Source organism: Ambystoma mexicanum, chromosome 9 (genome assembly GCF_040938575.1).
Source record: "Ambystoma mexicanum isolate Mex_15411 chromosome 9, UKY_AmexF1_1, whole genome shotgun sequence".
Taxonomy (NCBI): Eukaryota; Metazoa; Chordata; class Amphibia; order Caudata; family Ambystomatidae; genus Ambystoma; species Ambystoma mexicanum.
The window spans coordinates 807,925,244-807,948,086 of NC_090931.1; the positions used below are offsets into that span (position 1 = coordinate 807,925,244).

A 22,843-nucleotide genomic window follows, 5' to 3' on the forward strand; every position below is an offset into this window, starting at 1 on the left:
CTAAAGATCCCAGGGAGAACTTGGAGGAGAGGCAGTGGTTGGTGGTCTTTGGTTCGAGGCTCAAGGAAGAGAATACTCCAAGCAGCGATTAGATAGGAGAGGCGTCTGTCGAGCCATGGCCTGCTATTTTTTTATGGAGTTAAGTGTTGAGACCTAGGCAAGGCAGAGAGCTCCAGTGGATGTCCAGAGTCGAGCTCTGTGGGCATCGCTGCCATGATCAGCCTCGACCCGCCGGCCTCAGGGTGGACCACCTAGGCAAGACATATTCTTTCTCACATGTTTAAGCAGCATGGACCTTAGTTAGAAGGCTGAAACCGGGTGAAACTGGAACTGCCGATTTTTGTCCGAGACTGTATGGCGTCATTTTAGTACTATAGCTAATTGTGCTCTGTTCTTGAAGGCTGCGGTGGCATTCTCTGGCAGGCAGTGGGACCCCGATGTAGAGGAGCATTCTCCCATTGGGGTACTGTGGTGGTCTTGATTTTCCTCATGTTCGGCTCCCATACTTTCACCCGATCCGTCTTGGACCTTCTGTGATGATGTTTTAGGCCGATTGTGATTTAGGAATATAAGGGTTATTGAGTTGCATTGTTTTAATACTTCTGAGGTTTCTGTTTGCAAAAATGTGTGTTTTGTGTTGCTGAGTTCCTTCAGTGTTTAGTGTTTTCTTTTCAGTACACATATTCTGATGTGTGTGACAGCAAAGGCTATTTTTTGTATTTTTTGGTTCAAACAAACCTTTACAAAAATAGACATATCTCATAAGTTTACATATAACAAACACAAACACAGTTCAAGTTAAAAGTACATAGTATACAAAATATACCAAACAATCATATCTACCATTATAAAAATTACTAAAGTTTTAAAATATCTTTTTCAATTATTCTTAAAAATGTAACTAATAGGGGCGTGGCTTGGAGCGCTATCGATGTGGCTGCTCCTGTGAAGCCATCCGTGGGAAGCCTGCTGCCGGAGACAAAAATATGCAATTTCCATAAGACTTTTGAGTCGCTGAATTCTGAATTTACGGCAATCAGAACTGCTACTGCATGTCTGGCTCGGAGATGAGCACCCAGTATAGCTTCGTTATGCTGAAATTTGGCCAGGGTTCTTCGGCGCCTGACAGCGCTTGAAAATCCAAAATGGCGGTCGCGCACACTATGATTAGGAGCATAGGCGCGCCGCGCTGGGAACCCTGGCAGCGAACACCCCGAGGCTTGGCGGCCGGCCTTCATACTGGTAACTGCAGCCCAGCGAGAGCGGGGAGCCAGTTGGCAGGTTCCCCCGCTCCCGCGGGACATGACAAGCGGACTCCGGCGCCCGGCTGACCCTGGTGAGTGCAACCCATCAAGTACGGAGAGCTGGGTAGCGGGCTGCTCCGCTATCATGCAATACCAGAGGCGGACCCCGCACCCAGCGTGACAGCGCCTGAGGCTCACAACCCCCCCTGAGGTTTGGGCCGGGGGCCTGGTTCGTCCCCGTGGTGGCTTGGGGGACTCGTGAGTTCCTGCGCTCCTCAGCAGAGATTTCCTGCAGGCGTGCCCACAGGAGCTGCGGGCAGGAGCAGTGGGGACAAAACCAACATCTGCAATCTCCGAGGCAGAGTGGGGAGCAGGGGACCGCCGCAGAACCTTCAGAACCCCCTCCACCCGGAGCAACGAGACAACCACCACATTCCCTCCGCTCCTAAATGTGACAGGCCCCTGGGGGGCGCTATGACAGGGCCCCTGGGTGGCACGGGGGCCCCAGGAGGGGCCATACTCCCCCCAACGAGGAAACCTCGGAGACGCACAATACAGGCGACTTCCTGACAGCACAGATAGGGCACAATCCGGCAAGGCCCGCAGAGTGGAGAGAAGTGGGGTCGGACAACACTAGACCCGGGCCCCCAACGGAGATGGGAGTAGAACCTGAAACAACACCACTGTAAGCACAGGTGGGCACGGCGGGCAACAAAGCGCATTCATCAACGCCCCTCTCATGGCAGACTCATTAATCAAGCTACCATAAGGCCTCTAGTGCCAAAAGGTGACCTGCAGACCCCTAGCTATACCTGAAGCAATTAGGGCTTGCACCCCCTGCCCCAAAGAGGCTGAGCTGATCCGCCACACTCACAGGGCTGTGTGGACTCCTTTCTCTCACCCCCCGCTCCCTTCCTGGGGTGCCCCGGGCCACATCTTCATTCTTCTTTGCTCCCCCCTGCCCAAAGAACGAAGAATAACACCAGAATCCTTCGCCTTACCTGAAGAACCATAATCACCCTCTCCTCCCCGCCCTATATTGGAAGGCTACAACCTACCCGATCAGCGGCACTGACAGGATTTGACCCGAACTCTCAGAGCCTTCCCTCCAACAAATTCCAAAATCACTGACCTCGGTTAACGACCTCTGGACTAAGAAAGCATCAGCACCACTCATCCCTCAGCCCCCCCCCCCCCCCGGTATGGTCACTAAACAACCAAAAGCCGGCAAGAACTCGGATAAAGCCATTATGTTCTCGTCGTCGGACAGAGGAAAGAAACACGACCCATCTAAGCTCACCCCACAGAAACCCCAAGAAGAAGAAGCCCTTGCTACCAAAAGAGACATATTGGCCTTCATGGCTGACATCAAGTCCGAATTCAGATCTTGCATGACAGAACTCACTACTAAATTAGGCATACCGATCAAAGGGTGACTGAAGTGGAGCAGAGGCTGGGGGAGATCGAGGATCGCTCACAAGAACATACAGCCACACTGGGGGAAGTCCAACGCTCAATCAGATCCCTACAAGACAAATGCGAAATCCTACAATTTAAGCAGGAAGATCTCAAAAACAGGGCTCGTCGCAATAATCTCCGAATCCGAGGGATTCCGTCCTGGACAAAAACCTGGCAGAATACGTAGGGGACTTTTTCCAGTCCCTGATCCCACATCTGGATTAATCCCAACTTCTGCAGGACCGCACCCATAGACTGCGCCCACGTCGGGGAGTGGACACGGACCTCCCCCCAGATGTCATTACCAGGGTCCATTTCTTCACTACAAAAGAGGCCATTTCAGCTATCAGCCGTTCACGAGATGAACTCTCTTTTCAGGGCTCACCTCTCCAGATCTATCAAGACCTCTCACTGCTCACTCTCCAGAAGAGAAAATCACTCAGGCCCCTGACCCTCTTTCTTCAGGACCACCTGGTGCGATATAGATGGCTATTCCCAACGGCCCTACAGTTCTCATATAATGGCACACTATGGCGAATTAGCCACCTGGAAGATGCTAGCAAAATCATGCACCCATCCTCGCCCAGAGATACCACTTCGCCGGGCCCGGAGGTGGCCTAAAATCTGGAGCCTGCTCCCTCCCCGAAGCCCAGGCGGTTCTCGTGGTCAAAGGTGCCGCGGAGCAACAGGAGGAGATAGTCAGGGGCGGGACCGCACTCTATGGACCCCCGCCTCATACACTCACCGAGCTCTACAGGAAATCGTCATCTCCGACCCAGCTTGCAAACATCTATAACCATGGCAGCGGGCTACACCCACGGGCCATGCCCATTCCAAAGTACGTTCCATCTTTGAGCCCTTGGAATTCCGTATCACTTCTATTAATTTGATTGGCCCGGTTGGCCTGGGGTGCGACCGCATTTACGATGTCGGGGGGGCCCCCCCGCCAGTTAAAGTTATGGCCTCCCGTAGGGGGCCCGTGTTAAAATCCCAAGTGCAGGATGATGCACTTCTAGCTCTCACCTGAGATGGTGGCTAACCCTCTCCCCTCCGACCCCCCCTCGCCAACCCCCCAGACGTGATGGCGGGCGAGGTCCCAACCCAGGATCATCAAAACTTAAAGCTTCTCTCTCTCAACGTCAATGGGCTGAACTCCCCCGCCAAGCGGAGGTCGATCTTGCAAAAACTTCAGGATGAAGATGCAGCGGTGGTTATGCTCCAGGAGGCTCACCTATACCAACTCCAGTTCTTTGCCTCAGGAGGCACCAAAAAAGGAGGTTCTGCGATTCTCTTCAGGAAGGACCTAAACCCTCAGGTCCTAGATTCGACAACATACCCGGAAGGCCAATTTATAGCAATCAAATGCCTCTTGCTGGGAGACCTGTACACCTTTGTCTCAGTATATGCCCCCAATTCTGGGCAATCAATTTTCTATGACTCACTGAGTTCCTCCCTCTTATGCTTTGTAGAAGGCCAGACTATAATTGGGGGCGGGGGGGTTAAATGGAGTACCAGACCCTACAAGAGATAAATCTCACCCCCCCCGTCCCCTGGAGACTTTACCCAGGCGCTCAGCCTACTACGTCTATTTAGATCCCTGGAGGTAGTGGATTTGTGGCGGTGCTTCACCCTGCGACAAAGATACTCCTTTTACTCTTACGTTCACCGAATCTTCTCAAGGATCGACCTCCTTCTGACATCCCCTCAGACACTCGCCTTCGCCAATGAAGTAACTATTGGGCCAAGGATCCTATCTGATCACACCCCAGTAATTATGGAGATCCGGGCACACGAACCCAAGCCCAACTCACCACGTAGATTGTCTCTTTACGACTCAATCCTCAATGACATGTCGGCAAAAGACCAGATCGCACCCGCAAACTTCCTCAAAGAAAACCCAGTTACAGACACTTTCCCGGCAAACTGGGATGCTATGAAGGCAGTGATTAGTGGAGTCCTGATTGCTTAAGGGGTGGCCTTCCACCGTAACAGGCGGCAGATCCGGCTGGCCCTGGAGGAGGAACTTAAAGCAGCGGAGGAAACTCACATGGGAAAAGGCCGGTCCCCCAGGACACAGCGAACCATCCGCATGGCTAGGAAGAAGCAAGATGCCCACTATGCTGAACAAACCTCACAACTAATGGCCGAGGCCAAACAATCCTATTACGCGAAGAACAATAAGGCAAACAAAATACTCGTAGCTAAACTGGCCAAAACAAGACTTAGTAATACCATCGCCGGCCTGCGTGATTCACAGGGAGTGATCCAATATGCAGAACTGAAAAAACACTGGCAGTGGACCATCTGACCCAAGTAATGACTGCACCACCACAGGACCAGTCCAAACAGGAAGAATACCTGCGCAGAGCGGCCTTGCCCTGACTACCCGACCCGACAAGAGAGAGCCTGGAGGCACCTATCACAGATGAGGAGGTTGAGGAAGTCATTTAAGATCTTAAATCTCGGAACCCAGACAGGTTCTCCACCAGATTCTATAAAACATTCCATTCAAACCCCAGCTGGTCCCCCCCCCCTTGGTGGCACTCTTCAACTCCTTTAGGGAAACGGGGTCAGTGACCCCCTTCGATGCAGGAATCCACCACGGTCCTCCTACCCAAGCCAGGGAAAGACCCGAGAGACCCGGCTTCATATAGGCCGATAGCCCTACTGAAATAGACGCTAACCTGTATTACAAAATCCTTGCAAACCGTCTATCTCGCATACTACCCGAGATAATTCATCCCGATCAGGCGGGCTTCATCTTAAACAGAACGGCAGGAGATAATATCCGTAGAACCTTGAACTTGATAGACCTCGTCGCCCGAAGCTCCCAGGGACTAGTACTAATGGCCTTAGATGCTATCAAAGCATTTGACAGGGTGGACTGGTCGTTTATGAAACTCACTCTAGTGGCCTTTGGATTTGGAGCGACGTTCCAGACAATGATACTGGCTAACTACAAATCCCCAAAGACCTTCCTGAGGATTAACGGGTCCATCTCGGCCCCGATCCCCCTGACCTGCGGAACCAGACAGGGCTGGCCACTATCGCCTCTGCTTTTTGCCCTTACCATGGAACCCTTCGCTCAGAGAATCAGGCTGAAAACCATCAAGGGCCCTCGGGTCGGTCCCTCGCAGCATAAAATTGCCTTATACGCTGGTGATGTGCTGCTCACGATCTCGGAAGCCCGTTCCTCATTAAAGCATGCCCGGATGGAAATAACCAGCTACGGAGAGGTTTCCGGCTTCTCTGTCAACTTCACCAAGTCTGTGGCCTTGGGCATCGGCCTCCCCCCAGAGGAACGGGAGGTGCTGACCAGGATGTGCCCAATTGCATGGAAAAGAAGGGCCATTCCCTACGTTGGAGTTCACATTCCTGCAAACCCAAAAGACACATACCAGGCCAACTTCCCCCGGCTGTTTAGGGAATTGCAAGGGGACCTGAAGCGGTGGACGACCCAGGAAATCTCACTGATGGGACGCATAACAGCCTGCAAAATGAACCTTCTCCCGAGATGTCTCTGCCTGCTCTTCCCATCCAGTGGCAATCCCAGCACCAACAGTTCGTGACTTGCAGAGGAAAATGCTGGAGTTTATCTTGAAGGGTAAAAAGGCTAGAATCCCCATAAGACAATGCTAGGCAGCTCTAAACCGGGTGGGCTGCGGGTCCCGGATCTACAGGCCTAAAGGGTGGCAGCGCAACTGCCACACATCCACGCATGGCAGATAATCACAAACCGACCCAGATGGGTAGAATTGGAGCAATCACAACTTCCGCTCCCCCTGCGGTTTCTGCCACATATTCTGCCTCCCCTTAGAGTACGCTGGGAAGGACTTTTGCTGGTGACCAAACATACTCTGAACTCCTGGGACTGGGCACTAAAACAAAAGGGAATCCCAAGGGGACTGAGTCCCCTATTGCCAATTTTCAATAATCCAACCTTCTCACCCGGGACAAACCCTTGTAACTTCCAGAACTGGATAAACGGAGGCCTTGAGACCCTAGAACAGCTATACATTCGAACAGTGTAAGGAAAAGTTCCAACTTCAGGAAAGAGACCGATTTACATATGTCCAGTTGCGCCATTGGTGCTCGCACCCCCAAACTCTCTGGGCAGCTACGCGCCCTTCACCCCTCTCGAACTAACACTCAAGGACCTCCCGACTCGAGGCAGGGTTTCCACCTTTTATAGAAGTTTCTTGGGAGACTTCCTGGTGTCAAAAACACGATGTATGGCCCAGTGGGAGGCCGACCTGGGACACCCGGTTGAACCAGACCTGGGTAGACATCTGGGCCCGAACACACTCCTCGTCCACCTGTGTCACCAATAGGGAATGTGCATACAAGATCATGCTGCGGTGGTACTATCCCCCCTCAGGCTTCACCACATGAAACCCCGGGTGGACCATACGTGCTGGAGAGATTGCGGCCAACCGGGTTCCTTCGTTCATATGTGGTGGACATGCCCAAAGATCGAGCAATTCTGGAAACTATGCTTGGCAACTATTGAACAGATCACCGGGACAACACTCCCGCTGGAGCCCGAGCCCATCCTGCTGGGGGTCCCGGTCCCTGTGATCTATCCACGCTCCAGGAACAGAGCGCAATTGCTGGCTCAATGTCTCCTAGCGGGGAAAACTGTGCTCGCCCACTTCTGGAAATCCCCTGACGGCCCTTTCATGTCCCAGTGGTGGGCGAAGCTATGGGACATACTGATCACGGAGAAGGTGACAGCGGCAAGGGTCTGAATCCTCCAACGCTTCCAGAACATTTGGGCCCCAGTTCTGGAGTATGATCAGCGATTCCCCACCCTGACCTATAAGCCTGTCAATACCCGGTGGACCCTGAGGGACCGGGAGGACCCCAGAGGGGGGAGCATAGCCGGCGGGGCCACAGAGCGCGTGACCCGTGGGGAAGAGGCCCCAGATCAAGAATGAGGGGGGGAAAAGGTGGGACTTGAAGGGGATGGTGGGGGAAAAATGTGTCATATCTCTTGCTTATGCTGTATGGTTGTCAACCTGCCTTGGTTTAAAATAAACATATTTTTAAAAAAAAATGTAACTAATGCAAAAAACGATTTATCATATCCTTGCATTAGCTGATTCCAAAGAGACTCCAGGCTATATAAAACAAACATGGATAACTACAATAGGCGTGGCTTTTTTATAGTGTAAATTTGTGTGTTGAACATTAAGAAATAAGGCTTTGCAAGTAGTTTTTGGAAGCACCGGTCAATGCCTACGGGCGGGCATGCATGACCTCTCCACATTGTGTGGTGGGTGCGGACTCTGCTTGGCTATGGGAATTTGTGGAAGTGATTACTTAAGCTCTGTAGGTTTTCAAAAACCAACACATTGCTTCTTCTCCGGTATTGCTTCTGGTCCCATTGTACGCAACATGAAGACGTTTGAAAAGTGCAAATTCCAGTTCCAGGCTTTGCAATGGCTCTCCATATGGACTTGAGAAATGCAGTTTCTTGCTGCAAGTTTCTGAGCATCGCAGCAGCAGGAAAGTTTTACATGCAGGTTCTGCTGCACGGTGTTCCATTAGATCAGCACAGTTCTTCTTGAAGGCATAGTTCCTGGCTGTGCAGTAGCCAGCATGACCGCATCCAGAAAGTTGAAAGTGCAGATTCCGCTTTCAGGTATTCCAGTAGCTCACCTCATGGCATTTGTTCTGCCTTATTTCCATCAAAACGACTTCCAGAAGGTTGAAAAATGCAGATTCGTTTTTGCTAATTGACATAGATGACCGATAATGTTGCAATACTCCAGACATTCAACTGGGAAATCGGGCACCACCTTAAAGCATCAACTTACAAACAGTACAGTCTGCTTCAATCATATATTCCAGATATATAGTCTGTGCACAACAACAACCGCAATCTTGCGGGTATAGTAACAGGCTGAAATAGGGATCAAGGAAACTATCCTTAGTGCTGCTTGTATCCTGGTGGAACCCCGCTACAATTCAATGTCCATGTGGAAATATCAATGATGCACATACATGTTGAAATTAAATTGTTGAAAATCAAAAGTTAAAAACTTCCATTGGAGACGGAGAAAACGACAGCCAAACATCTCGTTGCCTCCCTGTCTATCCTCTGGGGGAAAAACGCACGTTTTTTGTGTGTGTTCAGTGTTTGTCATGTAAGGTTTGATTCTTTAAGATGGACTAAGCTGTAACTTGGAATTGTTAAAATCGCTCTTAGCTACAATTGGATAGAATTGATTACAGTTCGTGACTTTTTTGATTCCTTTTTAGTCATGGTTGGGTCACTATATTGCTATTTGCTTTTTCATTATACTGCTTCTGATGCTTGAAGGACTTCGTTGTTGTGTAAGTTATTTAACAGGTTATGGCATCTGCTGTACAATAAAAGTGTACATACATTTTTGGGTGCACCTTCTGCTGGCATCACATGCTTAATTTTTGGTAATCATGGGCCTTTTCTGGTGCTTCTTTCCCCAGCTACCATAGCGTTGGCTGAGGCTAAAGCTCTCTTGCAGACTGAGAACAGACCGAGAACAGTGCTGTTATTATTATCCGTGTAAGGTATAGGCCTTGGACATTTTCAAACTGTGGGGTGCTTCTAGTTGCCAATGTTTACCTTCCCCCTTTGACAGAGGGGCTGAAAATTAATTTGCAAGGGATCGCACACTCTGTTAGGCTATGTTTACTAACATTCTCTCTTGTTAAGGAATGCAGGTGAGGGGCTCCTCTGGTACTGGTCGCCACGGTTGAAGATTTGCAAGCTACAATGTCTTCCACCAGAGTGGGTCTCCGCCTGGCTGCTTGCCTACTGAACATCTCGAAAGCCCGCAAGAAAGATGTGGTGGAGAGCATTGCCCGAGCCGCAGTTGCTGATGACAATGGTGAGATTAGAAAACGCTCGTTATTGACAGGGCTCTTTTATGTTTCTTGGCAGCAATCATAGATATGCATTTTAGCTACAAGTCAACCACACTTGTTTACTGCCCTAAAATCGCTTATCTTGATTCTTGCATGAACTGTTCATGGTGACACCTGGAGATATTCAAAAGGGAACGCCCTACTTTCCGATTGAGTCGATGCATCTGATGGGGCTGATTTGGGTGCAGCTGTGCACACCGGCGAAAAGGACGGGTACTATAGATGGGAGCAATTCTTGCGATATTAAGAGTCGTCTGTACACTACTCGTTCATAGTATTTAGATAAAGTAAAGGTGCAATATCGATATTAAAATTCCAAAAATGAGTTAGCACAGTACAAAAGATTGCAATGATCAGTGGATTGAAACGAGGTAAAACTATTAGAGACCATAGGGAGCTTAGGCATGACAGAATGTTTGTTTTTCATGGAAAGCTAGTTGATGCTTAGAACAACCTCACATCCTAAGTGCTCGACAGAAAACAAATATTGAGTTTGAAAAAGGGTTGGAACAAACACGTGTTGACGTGATTATTGCATTAGTAAGGTTGAACGAGGTGATCCGGGGATCCTCTCTATATGTCAATTTTGCATCCTCGTTCAGCCTAGCAGGTATGGGAATATTTATATTGTTTATTTTATCACAGTATTTCTAAGGCACAACATTCACCTACAATGGACAATCAAATACATAAATATCTCTTGGCACATAGCAAAATGTGAACAGCAGGATGGGAAACCGTGAATTTCTACTTTCTTCCAGGATAGTATCATGCCAGTTTCAGCACTGCCATGTCATTTTCCACCAGCTAAGCACATCGACATCCTAATTTCTTCATTGCTCTCATAGAATTGCTACTATCTGCAATTTTGCACACTGCCCCTAGATGAAACATATATAATTTTCACATTGCACTCTGAAAATGATCATGCCAGTTTCAACGCTTCCATCCACTTGTTGTCACGCTTGGTACATTCATGTGTTTCTAAATTTCCCCGAAAAACCACCATGCTTCTTTAATGTTGCCCCAGTACATGGTCATACTTGTTTCTGCATTGTTCCCAGAAGATTTCCACTTATTGCTTTTTGATTTGTCAATTATAGGTGATGCTCAGATTGCTGCAACTGACCTGTAAACAAATGAAAGCCAACAATTCCATTTCATTTAGCATGGGTTCACTAAAACCCCCACACCCCCCAAATGTAAGCACTTATACACCGGTGGCGTATCACTTTAAACATAATTTGTAGCCCCCACAATTCCCAACACCTCGGAACTAAAAGCAAGTTAGGCACAAGTGCCTTGCTGTCGCTTGCACCTTAATGCAAGTAAGGATGCAGTATTGCATGTTTGCATTTGAAGGGAATTCGCAGACCGATTCAATGCACATGCAAAGATCGTGTCCCTGATAGCATGTTCTGTGTCCTATGCATTTGTGTCTGGAGCCAGGGGGTCAGGAGAGGGATGTAAGTGGGCACTTCAGCGCATCCCCACCACTGGCAGATGCCCAGTGCAGGATTTGTGGGAACCCTGTCTGCTATATTGTGAAGATGGCAACTGCCACGAGTAGAGATGGACAAAACACACTCACTGGGGAGTCACCTCAGCAGACTATTATCCATTTTCTGATTGTGTGCCTTAAGTACCGGGTAAAAAGACAGATGGTTTAAACCAGCTCTTAGTGATGCAGACCCGAAGACAGAACAGGAAACTCTCCCTTGGGTCTATAGTACATCACCAGCTTTGGTGGTCTGTGCAGTTGCAAATTATATTTGGAGGGCATGGACAATTGGGATAAAGGCATGTAAGATAGCTGTCATGCTTTATTTTAGATATCGGTTGATTAAAACCATGGCACTGAACGTTTGTTTAGAATTTTACTTCTTCTCTTATCCTAGTAACATTGGTTCCTCTTCTTTATTAGGTATGATATTATTTAATAGTACCTGTTGTAGTATTTTTAAGGTATTCACATATTTAATGTGGTGTTTTTTGTCTATGTAATACGCGTTTGCTATGAAAATGTACTTTGTTCCTTAGATGTTTATTTTCACGAACAGGAACATAGACTAAAGGCCAGTAAAACCAAAAATAGACATAAGAGATGCCTTCCTGGCAGTGGACTTCCTCGTAGTTTTCGAGTTCCCAGTGAGACCCCAACACTCCCTCTGGTTTCAGGTTATAAAAGCTCCTTCCTTGGCTTCAAGTGTTACCAGCTCAGTGTGGCATAGCCTCATGGTAACAGTCCAAGCATAGCAACATAGCATGAAAGAAGGGTGCCAACCTGTTACTGCATGCAAGTGTCCTCGCTCGAGTGGTGCACTCGATGGGAGCAATGCCTTCTCCAGCATGGGGTCTGGCATGGATTCACATGCTCATGAATATTCCCCGTCGTCAGGCCGGGAATCCTCGGTATAGAAAAAATCAGTATCAGTTTTGTTTCTGATCTGTCTTTCTCAGTAGTAACCAATCACTGGTCTTTGGGTCATACTGCCCCCAGCCAATGACTGCCCTCTCCCTAAGCCCCGCCCCTGGCAGCATCCTCAGATTTTTACCGCACGTTCAAGTGTTGGGAGTCCTCGTGCTGTAGCTCTCGAGCTTTTGCTTCTTTTTTTGTGCTTTTTTCAGGAGATTTTCTCATTTTTCGGTTAAATAGAGCCTCAAGCTCCACCGTTTCTACTTCCGATCAACGGGGATCCGTTTCGGAGTTTCTACGCCCCTCAAGGGTGAAGATTTAGTCGAGTTACGCTTTTGGAGGATTCCAGAAGTTCCGAGGCCTACCCCGGACATGGCCCAGAAGAAAGGGATCTCGACGCCAGGGAAGCTGTTCAGGACCTGCCCTGGATGCCAGCTTCAGAACGTTTTCAAGGAGGACGAGCATTCGTTATGCCTCTACTGTCTCCATGAGGACAAGACGCACAAGGAAAACGACTGCACGTTTTGTGGGAACATGTCGGAGTGGACCATGAAGGATCGCCACCTCCGTCTCGCCAACTGGCTGGAAGGTAAGAGCCCGCCAGGCGAGAAGAAGAAAAAGAAGTTCGAGCGGTCTTCTAAGTCCTGTGAGGGTGCCCCGGTGACGGGGGCCCAACAAAAGGCTAAGCACCGCGAGTCCGTGGGCACCGGGAGCGCCGAACGGTCGGGCTCCTTGGCTGCCAGGCAGGGCGCATCCTCCCCGGCGCCATCGACCACGAGCCAACGCTCTGGCTCGGGTAAGAGGAAGTCTGAGAACCCGGCGAAGCTTCTGGAGAGGCCCCGGTCGATCTCGAAGATTCCGGCAGAGGGCGAGCGAGGCTCGGACCCTCCCCCCCAAGGTGAAGGCCCCAGGCGTACAGAAGGTGACATTGGCCTTAATTCACCCTGCTAAGACCTCGATTGAGGATGTCGCCGCGGCCCTGGCTAAGCCTGTGGAGGCTACACCAGTGGAGGCGCCCTCAGGTACCAGAGTCTCCCTGCCACCGCAGAGGGAGTCGTCTTTCAGGCCCATCGAGAAGACCCCCACAAAGTCCTCATTGGAAAGGGTGGGGGAGGGGCTGGTGGCCATCGTGGATACGGACACGACCTCTGAAGAGGAGCTCATCCAAGTCGTGGAGGAGGCCCAGCCCATCGGGAGAGATCCCGACGAGGGCGACAACGAGGGCGACGGTGTCGCAGACGAGGCTCCTCAAGAGCCCTCACTCCCGTCGTTTCCGGCAACGCAGGACACCTCGGCGGCCATTTTTTCAGCCATGCAGTCCTTATGCTCGGAGATGAGGACTAGGTTGCCCCTTCCCCCGACGGAGGTACCTGAGCCAGACCCGACAGGGGAACCGGAGCCAGGACCTTCGGAGAGCCCACCACTTAAGAGGACGACGACGCATCCTAGGCCTCCTCTCCCGCCTCTGCGGCCTTCTCTGCCTTCCCCCCGGTCCACTATCCACGGGGATGATACAGGCATGGACACGACTACGACGGGTACGGATGACGACGGAGGCGACGACTGGACGTGTCCCCCGTCGCCCCCTGCTGGGGCGTCCCCGCCCGACGAGATTGGATCCTTCCATGCCATGATTTCCAGGGCATCCGAGCTCTTCCAGCTCTGCCCCGAAGAAAAGAAAGGGTTCCTTTACCAATGGCGCGAGGCTAAAAGGAAGACGGTCCTCGCCGTACCGCTTCTTGATGACAACTGGGACTCCTCAAGAACCTTGCCACGGCTCCTGCGAAGAGGGACCGGTACGAGAAGAAGTACCGGGTCCCCGACGCTGCCCCCTTGTACCTTAGGGCGCAACCTACCCCGGATTTGGTCGTTTCGGCGGCGGCCAAGAAGAAAGCGGGGGGGGGGCATCGGCCTCAACTTCAACCTCCCCGCCGGATGGCGAGGGTAGGAAGCTGGATGCGATGGGACGACGGGTCATCTCATCTGCAGCGACGACCATCAAGGCGGCCAACGCCCTGGCCATTGTAGCCCGCTACGACAGGGAGTTGTGGTTCAACATCGCCCCTCTGTTGGACTTCCTTCCGGACGCCAAGAGGACTGAGGCCCTGGAAATCTTACAAGAAGATGAGATTGCCTTGGACCACGCCATTACGGTGGCTACGTACATCTCTGACACTGGTTTCCGTCAGTTGGGCAACAGCGTTTGCCTGAGACGACGAGGTTGGCTCAAGGTGACGGATTTCCGCCAGGACGCACAGACCAAGGTTTTGGACATGCCCTTCGATGGGAACAACCTTTTTGGCAAGGCGGTTGATGAGTCCCTTCAGGCGATCAAGACGGACACGGAGACGGCCCGTGCACTGGGTGTGCTCCAACAGCGACGGCCGTCCTTTCGGAGCTCCGGAGGCAGACAGGGTGCCTCCAAGGGAGCCGGCAGCAGCTCCTCTACGTACCGTCAAGCGGCAAGATCTTCGTCGCAGGAGGCCTACAGGGGACGCGGCAAGTCAGGTGGATCCCGCCGTCGTCGCCAAGGTGGTCAAGGAGGCAAAGCGGCCTCCAAGCAAGATTGAACCGACCGTCGGGTCGGGCCCCCGCTGAAGCACCCTGGTGGGAGGCCGGCTGACGAAGTTCGTCGGCGTGTGGGAGTCCATCTCCACCGACCGTTGGGTGCTGGATGCCCTGGCCCTGGGGCACGCCCTCGAGTTCCAGAAGAGGTGCCCCCGCATTCCTCCCGTGGCCAGGAAGGAAAATCACGTCCCTCAACTGCTGTTGGAAGTAAGGGCGATGCTCAGGAAAGGTGCCATCGAGCTCGTTCCAAAGAGGCTTCGGGTCTCCGGAGTTTACTCAAGATACTTCCTCGTAAAGAAGAAGACAAGAGGATGGCATCCCATCCTGGACCTGCGACGACTGAACAAATACATCAAGGCACAGAAGTTCCGGATGGTCACCCTCCAGCACGTGCTGGGACAGCTGAAGGAGGGCGATTTCCTGTCGTCGTTGGACTTGGAGGATGCATACTTCCACATCTCTATTCTAAAGAGACACCGAAAGTTCCTCAGGTTCGTGGTCAAAGGGCAGCACTACCAGTTCAAGGCCCTCGCGTTCGGATTAAAATCAGGGCCCAGGGTGTTCACCAAGTGCCTGGCACCGGTGGCGGCGCGGCTGCGCCTGCAGGGGATCCACGTCTACCCCTACCTGGACGACTGGCTCATACGGGCAAGGACAAGGGAGCTTGCCGTGGAACACACTGCGAAGACCGTCCAGCTGCTCACGGACCTGGGGTTCTCCATCAACTTTCCAAAATCCCACCTGGTCCCGTCGCAAGACGCCCTGTTTCTGGGAGCACAGCTCGACACAGTGGCGCGGCGGGCCTCACCGTCGGAGGAAAGGATAAGGACCATCCTGGGAAAGGTGCAACGTCTGCTGGCCACGGACGTGGCCAGAGTGAGGTCTATCAAGTCCCTCCTCGGAATGATGTCCTCCTGCATTTATCTGGTGCGCCACTGCAGACTTCGGATGCGGCCCTTGCAAGAATTCCTCGACGCCCACTGGATCCAGACGACGGGCAGCTTCGAGGACAGGATCCCGCTCGACGAAGCGTTCCGTCAGGCGATACGATGGTGGGGTGTCCGCTCTCATCTGACGGCGGGAACAGGTTTCCTAGCCCCGGCCCACCAGGTGACGGTGACGACGGATGCCTCCCTGGAAGGTTGGGAAGCGCACACTGGGGGTCTCCACGCGAGAGGCCTTTGGCTCCCGGAGGAGAAGACTATCCACATCAACATCTTGGAGCTCCGTGCAGTGTTCTGGGCCCTCGGGTCCCTCCTTCCGTCCCTCAAGGGCAAGGTGGTGAGGATCTTCACCGACAACACCACGACGATGTTTTACATTCGGAAGCAGGGCGGAACCAGATCCCCTGCCCTATCCAAGGAAGCCCAGGATCTGTGGCATTGGGCCATCGCCCAAGGGATGTTTCTGGTACCCTTTCATCGGGCAGGAATAAAAAACACCATCGCCAACTCACTCAGCAGAGACCTGCGCTCGTGCCACGAGTGGGAACTGCGCCAGGATCAAGTGGACCGACTCTTCCGACGATGGGGCGAACCCCAGATCGATCTCTTGGCGACGGCGGCGAACTCCAAGTGCCGGAGGTTCGCCAGCAGGTTTCCCCAACCGAGGAGCATGGGCGATGCTTTCAAGTTCCCCTGGGACGGCCTGTTCCTTTATGCGTTCCCGCCGTTGCCGTTGCTACTCCGGCTCGTCAACCAGCTCAAGAGGTCCCGGTGCAGGATGATCCTCGTCGCACCGGCGTGGCCGAGGCAGATCTGGTTCCCGGACCTTCTAGACTTGTCAGCGTCCACACCAGTCAAGCTGCCGACGGACGCGGATCTTCTCTCCAGAGAAGGAGGCACCATTCTTCATCACGAACCAGAGTCGCTGAACTTGCAGGCCTGGCTCCTGCAGCACTAGAGTTTGGAGGATACGACATCCCGGCCGACTGCAGAGAGGTTCTTGCGAAGGCCAGGGCATCCTCAACTCTCAAGTGCTAAGGACACAAATGGAAGAGGTTCTCTGTCTGGTGCCGTGCACAGAAGATTAACCCTCTGCGGATTACGGCCCCTCAAGTATTGCCGTACCTATTGTCCTTGGCCAAGGCTGGCCTATCTCACGCTTCCATCAAGGTACATCTGGCTGCCGTCCCACGTTACACCAGAACTACAGGACGGGCGTCCTTGTGGTCTCATCGACTGGTGAAGGAATTTATGAAAGGACTGTTCCGATCATTCCCGCCGGTGAAGGTCCCTGCCCCGGCGTGGGAGCTCAACGTGGTGCTGACTTGGCTCATGGGGGCCCCATTCGAGCCTATGCATTCAGTGCCGTTGAAGTTGCTGTCGTGGAAGACAGCATTCCTCGTGGCCATCACCTCTGCACGACGAGTGGGAGAGATCCAGGCCCTGTCTTGCAAGCCTCCATACTTGACTTTTCACGACATGAGGGTGGTGCTGAGGACGCACCCCTCCTTCATGCCCAAGGTGCCGTCGGACTTCCACCTCAACGAGCCCTTGGTGTTGCCAGTTTTCTTCCCGTCGCCTTCGTCGCCGGCTGAGAGGACTCTGCACTCGCTGGATGTAGCTAGAGCGCTGAAGGTCTACGTGGACCGCACGAAGAGTTTTCAGAAGACATCACAGCTGTTTGTGAACTTTGGACCTGTGAATCAAGGGAAGGCTCTCTCGAAGACTTCCATTTCCAGATGGCTCTCCGGCTGCATCATGCACTGTCACCGGTTGGCAAACCGACCGTTGCCAGGCCGTCCGAGGGCCCATTCGACCAGAGCGATCGCTGCTACTACGGCTTTCCTGTCTGGTGTGCCCCTGCTCGACATCTGCAGGGCTGCTACATGGAGGTCGACGCACACCTTCACGAGATTCTACTGCGTCGACCGGGATTACAGGGAGGAGTCCAGAGTAGGCCAGGCAGTGCTGCGCAACCTGTTCGCCTAAGGTGAGCCTGATGAGGAGGTAAGAGTTGCTTAATGTTGAGTTGTTGTATTGCTTGATATTGAGCCTTTTGCCACCTCCCGTGGTTGTGCATGTGTATACTGCTATGTATTCTTATATTCATGAGCATGTGAATCCATGCCAGACCCCATGCTGGAGAAGGAACAAGTTACTTACCTGTAACTGTTGTTCTCCAGCATGGGTCTGGCATGGATTCACATGCGAACCCTCCCGCCTACCCCTCTGCGGCTCTTCACTTGGTCATACTGCCACTTCACGTGCTACCAAATCTGAGGATGGCTGCTAGGGGCGGGGCTTAGGGAGAGGGCAGTCATTGGCTGGGGGCAGTATGACCCAGAGACCAGTGATTGGTTACTACTGAGAAAGACAGATCAGAAACGAAACTGATACTGATTTTTTCTATACCGAGGATTCCCGGCCTGACGACGGGGAATATTCATGAGCATGTGAATCCATGCCAGACCCATGCTGCAGAACAACAGTTACAGGTAAGGAACTTGTTCCTTACTTATTGAGCTTCCCCTTCCTCATACAATGTGCCCTGGCACAGTCCCATGGTTTTCTAACTCTCTTTATTTGATGCAGCTTCATTAATTTATTTATTTTCTTTCCTTGGCTTTGCAACACACCGCAGTGCTTCTAATAAGTGCTGTATACAACACAAAACAAGAAGAACAAAAATACTTTGTGCTTCCTTATAGCTTCTGCTTATACATTTGATTAACCCTGTAACGACCCAAGGGTGGTGGTTGATATCACTGTATAATACCACATTGGATCTCAGCCAGGACACCACTGTTAGAGATTAAGAGGAGGGTTGCTAATTTAAAATTTTCTCCATTTCCACGTTCTGTACCCTATGTTTTCCAATCCACACTTCTTAACCGATTCAAATCTCGGCTCAAATATTATACTTGCAGGAGTGGTTGCACATAACTATGGAGAGGAAAGCCTCCACATTGCAAGGGCAGGTTGAACATATTTCAAGTCCCCACACAATATACATTACATTTCTAGGACCATACAGCTCCAGGCCTAGATATTGCTGCTCACATAAAAGCTAGTTTCTGACAAATACTGTGTATTGCCGAAATAAAATCCCAAATGCCTTCTCACCTCCTCTTGAAATGCATCGTTGGGAGTCTAGTAATGGTGTATCTGCTTTCAGTTACTCTGCAGATAAAATGGAGATTGGAGGAGTGCTATGTGCTTTTATCATGGCTGGAGCACCAATACTTGTGACATCTGTGGCAAGCTTCTGGTTGGTGTGGTAAGCCAGAAGGAGGACACAGACCAGAGGATGTGCGTTTCAAAGGGTTTTTATGTACTTTAAAGAAAAACGCCTCTCTATCCCTATTGCTAGAAATTCTGCTACTCATTGTTAGTCAAAGAAAACCCAAAATAGTACTCTGTCCAAACCGTCCACTAGCTGACCTTACCACTTTACAAAACCTAACAGACAAGATGGAGTACCCTGTACTCATGTGTTTATTCATATAGTTTCTCTAAGTGTTTCAGACTTTTCCTTAGATGTTTTTCAAGTCTTCAAATGGTCTCACAGTTCTGCTTCAATCACTCACTGGTTTCCAAATGTTCTTCAAGGAATGTCTCGAACACAACAAAAGCCTTACGTCTCTGGGAAACAAAATGCTTCAAAGGTCTTAGTTGGGTGGGGGGATTTTTTCCTCTATCCTCTTCCTCCACATAACTGGATTCTTTAGTATCCTCAAAACCGGAGTACTTCTGTAGTTCCCACTTAACTGTTTCCTTATGGGGAATGTGTTACTTCCCTGGGTTTTATGGTAAGATTGGTCTCTCTTCCTCCCCACTGGTTTTCTCTCTTTTCCAAGTGTGTCAAGATTTGGGCAGCACACGTACCTTGATTCTTGAAGGGTCTGCCCCTGGTAATGTGGGCATCTCCTGACCAGTTACTCACGGCTTCCAATCTTTCTCCCTTGTATGTGAATGGTTGTGGGTTTCTGCTTTGCTTGACGCACTTGCTCCCTTTTGCTTTCTCATCTGGAGCATGGTATTAGCGTCCTCTTGGCGAGCGAAGGGGTCGCTTTGCTCTGTTTCCCTGGCATCAGCAGTTTTTTGCAGGCTCCTGGCTCACCACGTTCATGTTGTGGTCATGCCTCCAGTAGGTGTTCGCTTGGCTCGCCGGTTTCTCTCACTTCAATTGATAACTGTGCAGCGGCATCCTTCCCAGCCGCTCTCTCCCTTGCACAACACCGCTGGCTAGTGGATTGGCACAACTCCGCTTCTCGCTGGCGTGGCGTGTAAACTGTCTGTCTGGATGGCGGCCATGTTGCCCGGCTGAATGCATACCCCCATTCTGCATTTGAACAGTGATTTTCATGCTGCATTTGTCTGGTGGGCATCACGTCTTTTTCAGTTTCTACTTTATTATGCTTCCACGTGTAACATCGCTTCTGATCTGGATTTTCCCCACCTCTGCTTCTGGCGGGACTCTGGGTACCATCTGTGACTTTCATCTATCATTCTTCTAACACATGCTTCACATCTTATCACCTGGTGCTCTTGAATCTTTACCTTCGGTTGTTTTTGTCCACTCTGCCCCTGGTTAATCTATTTTACTGCACCACTGCTTGTAACCTTTCTAACTAATACCCTGAGAATGCTGAGCCAAGGATTTAGATCTTTGCCCTTGAATACACTCTTAAAATAGTCAATTAGCACGGTTTCCCTGAGCATATTGTTTGTTAGTATGTATGTCCCCTTCTGTTGTAATTATTTTAAAGGACTAGTCACAGAGGACTACTATCAATCATGCGAAAAGGATCAGACCTACATTTTAAAGGGTGCATAACTGGTCATGAGCAGCCATCTAACCTTTCCGTTGTTGCCATCTACTCTTTTAGTTAGTAGTAGAAACAGTCGGGCAATGCAATCCCTCTTGATGGTCATGAGACTTGGGATATCTGCCAGAGTGGTTGTTCATTGTACAGTTAATCATAACCACTGGCATTGCTTCTAGGCAACCTTCCAGTCCATTGTTTTTCAGCCTGCCACACCATTACAGAAGGGTAAAGACCGTATACAAATCGGGCTTGGTCCCACGCCAAAAGGGACAGCTCAGTCCAAACTGCCAAGACACATCCCTTCTGCATAAGACTGCAAGAAACCCTAGATGTGTTTCAGCCTTTTTCATAATGGCCAGTTCAGGGTTCGAAATTGAGGGGAGCTTGGGGCTTATTAGCTCCTGCTTATAGCCTAGCAGAGCCTGAAGAGCTTAAAACCAACCATTACCAGGAGCTACTTTTGGCACCCCAGGCCAACTAATGTCAAACCAACATGTGAATTTAACTGTGTATTTGGGACAATCTATAAATAAACTTTAGGACACATATATATATATATATATATATATATATATATCCGGACATCAAAGTTGAAAATAAAATATAGTCTTTATTTATGCCTTGTAAAGTGGCAAAAAGGTTAAAAAGCCATTACAGTAAGGCTCTCCCAAAGTGCAAAATATCTGTGCGCGCGTTCGGAACGTATATATATCATTTAAAGCATAAGGGGCCATAAATAATGGCTTGTGGAAGTTGGATTTGTGTAACGCCATGAACTAGCTCCTTGTTCTTTAGTGGTAGCTCCTAGTGATGGGTTACTGCTGGATATTTTGACGAATCTGGCAGTATCATCACAGGGAAGCTTCTCGTACGTAGCCAAGGTAAGGTAGAAGTTCCCTCACTGATTCTTGTGGTGGCTATCTGTGGGAGGACCATGTGGGGAAGGTCAAACTCCGGGGAGACAGAAAAATACTGAATCTGAATAATCCTTTAGCTGTAATTCTTATGATACCCATGTGCATTTGCAGCATTCCTTTATGGTTTATTGTGATGTAGATGGAGGATTCCTGGGTTTTCATGGCCAAGAATGTATTTTACCCCTCTCCCCCACCCCCCCCTTGTATAATACTGAGACAAGGAAGATGGATGGAGTAATTAGGTATGACTAGAAGTGATAAGTAAGCCAATGCTGGGTTCTAGTCTTTGGCAAATGCTAATCAGTGCCGGGACATTTAAAGCTGACACAGCTGAACAGAACAAGAGGGAGGTAGAGAGACAGAGACTGCTGCTCAATCCAAATTGTTCTGACGCTGGTTGGGACAGCGGAGGCGAGCAGACTGCAGGAGGCAGCACAGAGGCTGATGAGAACGGTGTGCAGAGGAACTGAGCCAAGAGAAGTACGCTGCATTATTGCCAGAGGCAACTAGAGCCGCCAAAAGCAGAGGGAGGCAAAGCGGGAACCAAGCGGCTGACGGGACGTACTCCCAGTAAGCGGGTCGAGAGCAAAAGAGACAATGAGACGCGAGGAGCAGCGAACCCACTGTTCAAGACCGATAAACCCACTAAGAGCGAATCGGACACCAGGGTACTTCACGGCGAATGCTGTGTAGTGTAGACCGCAGGAGAGCCTAAGTAAAGGAATTGGAATAGTTAATACGAACATTGCTAAGAAAGGGTTGGTTACCCAGTAGTTGAAGAGCATTATTTCCTGGATGCAAGAGAGAGTGAATGGAGAACATGAGAGCCCTAGCAGGATGGTGCGCCAGACAAACAGGGAGTCTGGAACTCGCACCCATTTGATAATATAAAAAGGCCTTGCAGGAAAGTAAACCAGGCAGTGTGCAAGTCTGGGATCTACACCCATTTGTGATACCCTGGCAGGAGAGTAAACCAGGTCGTATGAAGAGAAAACTCGGGAGTAAAAACCCTGTCTTGAAATTGTGGAATAGTGATAACCAATATAACAAGGGAAGAGTCACACCCCTTTTAAGGATAAATAACAAAAACCCTGGCAGGAGAGTTTACCAGGGGTAGAGAAAGGATTGAGAAAAGCCCAGGGGTCAAGATCCTTCCCTGAAATTGTGAAACAGTGGCCATCAATACAAAAAGGGAAGAACCATAACTCTTTGAAAGATAATTGAGACCCAGAGAATGAGAGAAGTAATAAAGCTTCATGTTCCCTGACAGGAGAGTACATCAGGGGTAGAGCAAGTATTGAGAAAGCTTAGGGGTCAAAACCCCTTCTTGAAATTGTGGAACAGTGACAATCAATGGAAAAGGGAAGAACCATACACCTTTGAGGATAACTGAGATCGAGAGAGTGAGAGATTGAAACATTCAAAAGAATGATGTGTTTAAGGGAGACTCAAGGGAGGTGTCATCCACCTTGAAACTGTGAAGTAAAACATTGTATGAAAGGAGAAATGCAGGGGAGGAGTCATCCCCTGTAAAGCAGTGGAACATTGACTCTTT

The 22,843-nt window shown here is 50.4% G+C and overlaps 1 protein-coding gene across 3 annotated transcripts in view; it reads left to right on the top strand.

Annotated features, from left to right (window-relative positions):
* The window catches only part of FTCDNL1 (formiminotransferase cyclodeaminase N-terminal like), a 286,417-nt gene that overhangs the window by 43,326 nt on the left and 220,248 nt on the right, over positions 1-22,843 (top strand). For all 3 annotated transcript variants that reach the window (XR_011274691.1, XM_069615800.1, XM_069615801.1), the window contains exon 2: positions 9,403-9,577. Coding sequence is in view for 2 of the 3 variants with exons in the window: in XM_069615800.1 (XP_069471901.1) it covers positions 9,463-9,577 (115 nt within the window). In the remaining variant the exon portion in view is untranslated. The remainder of the gene's footprint in view (positions 1-9,402; positions 9,578-22,843) is intronic.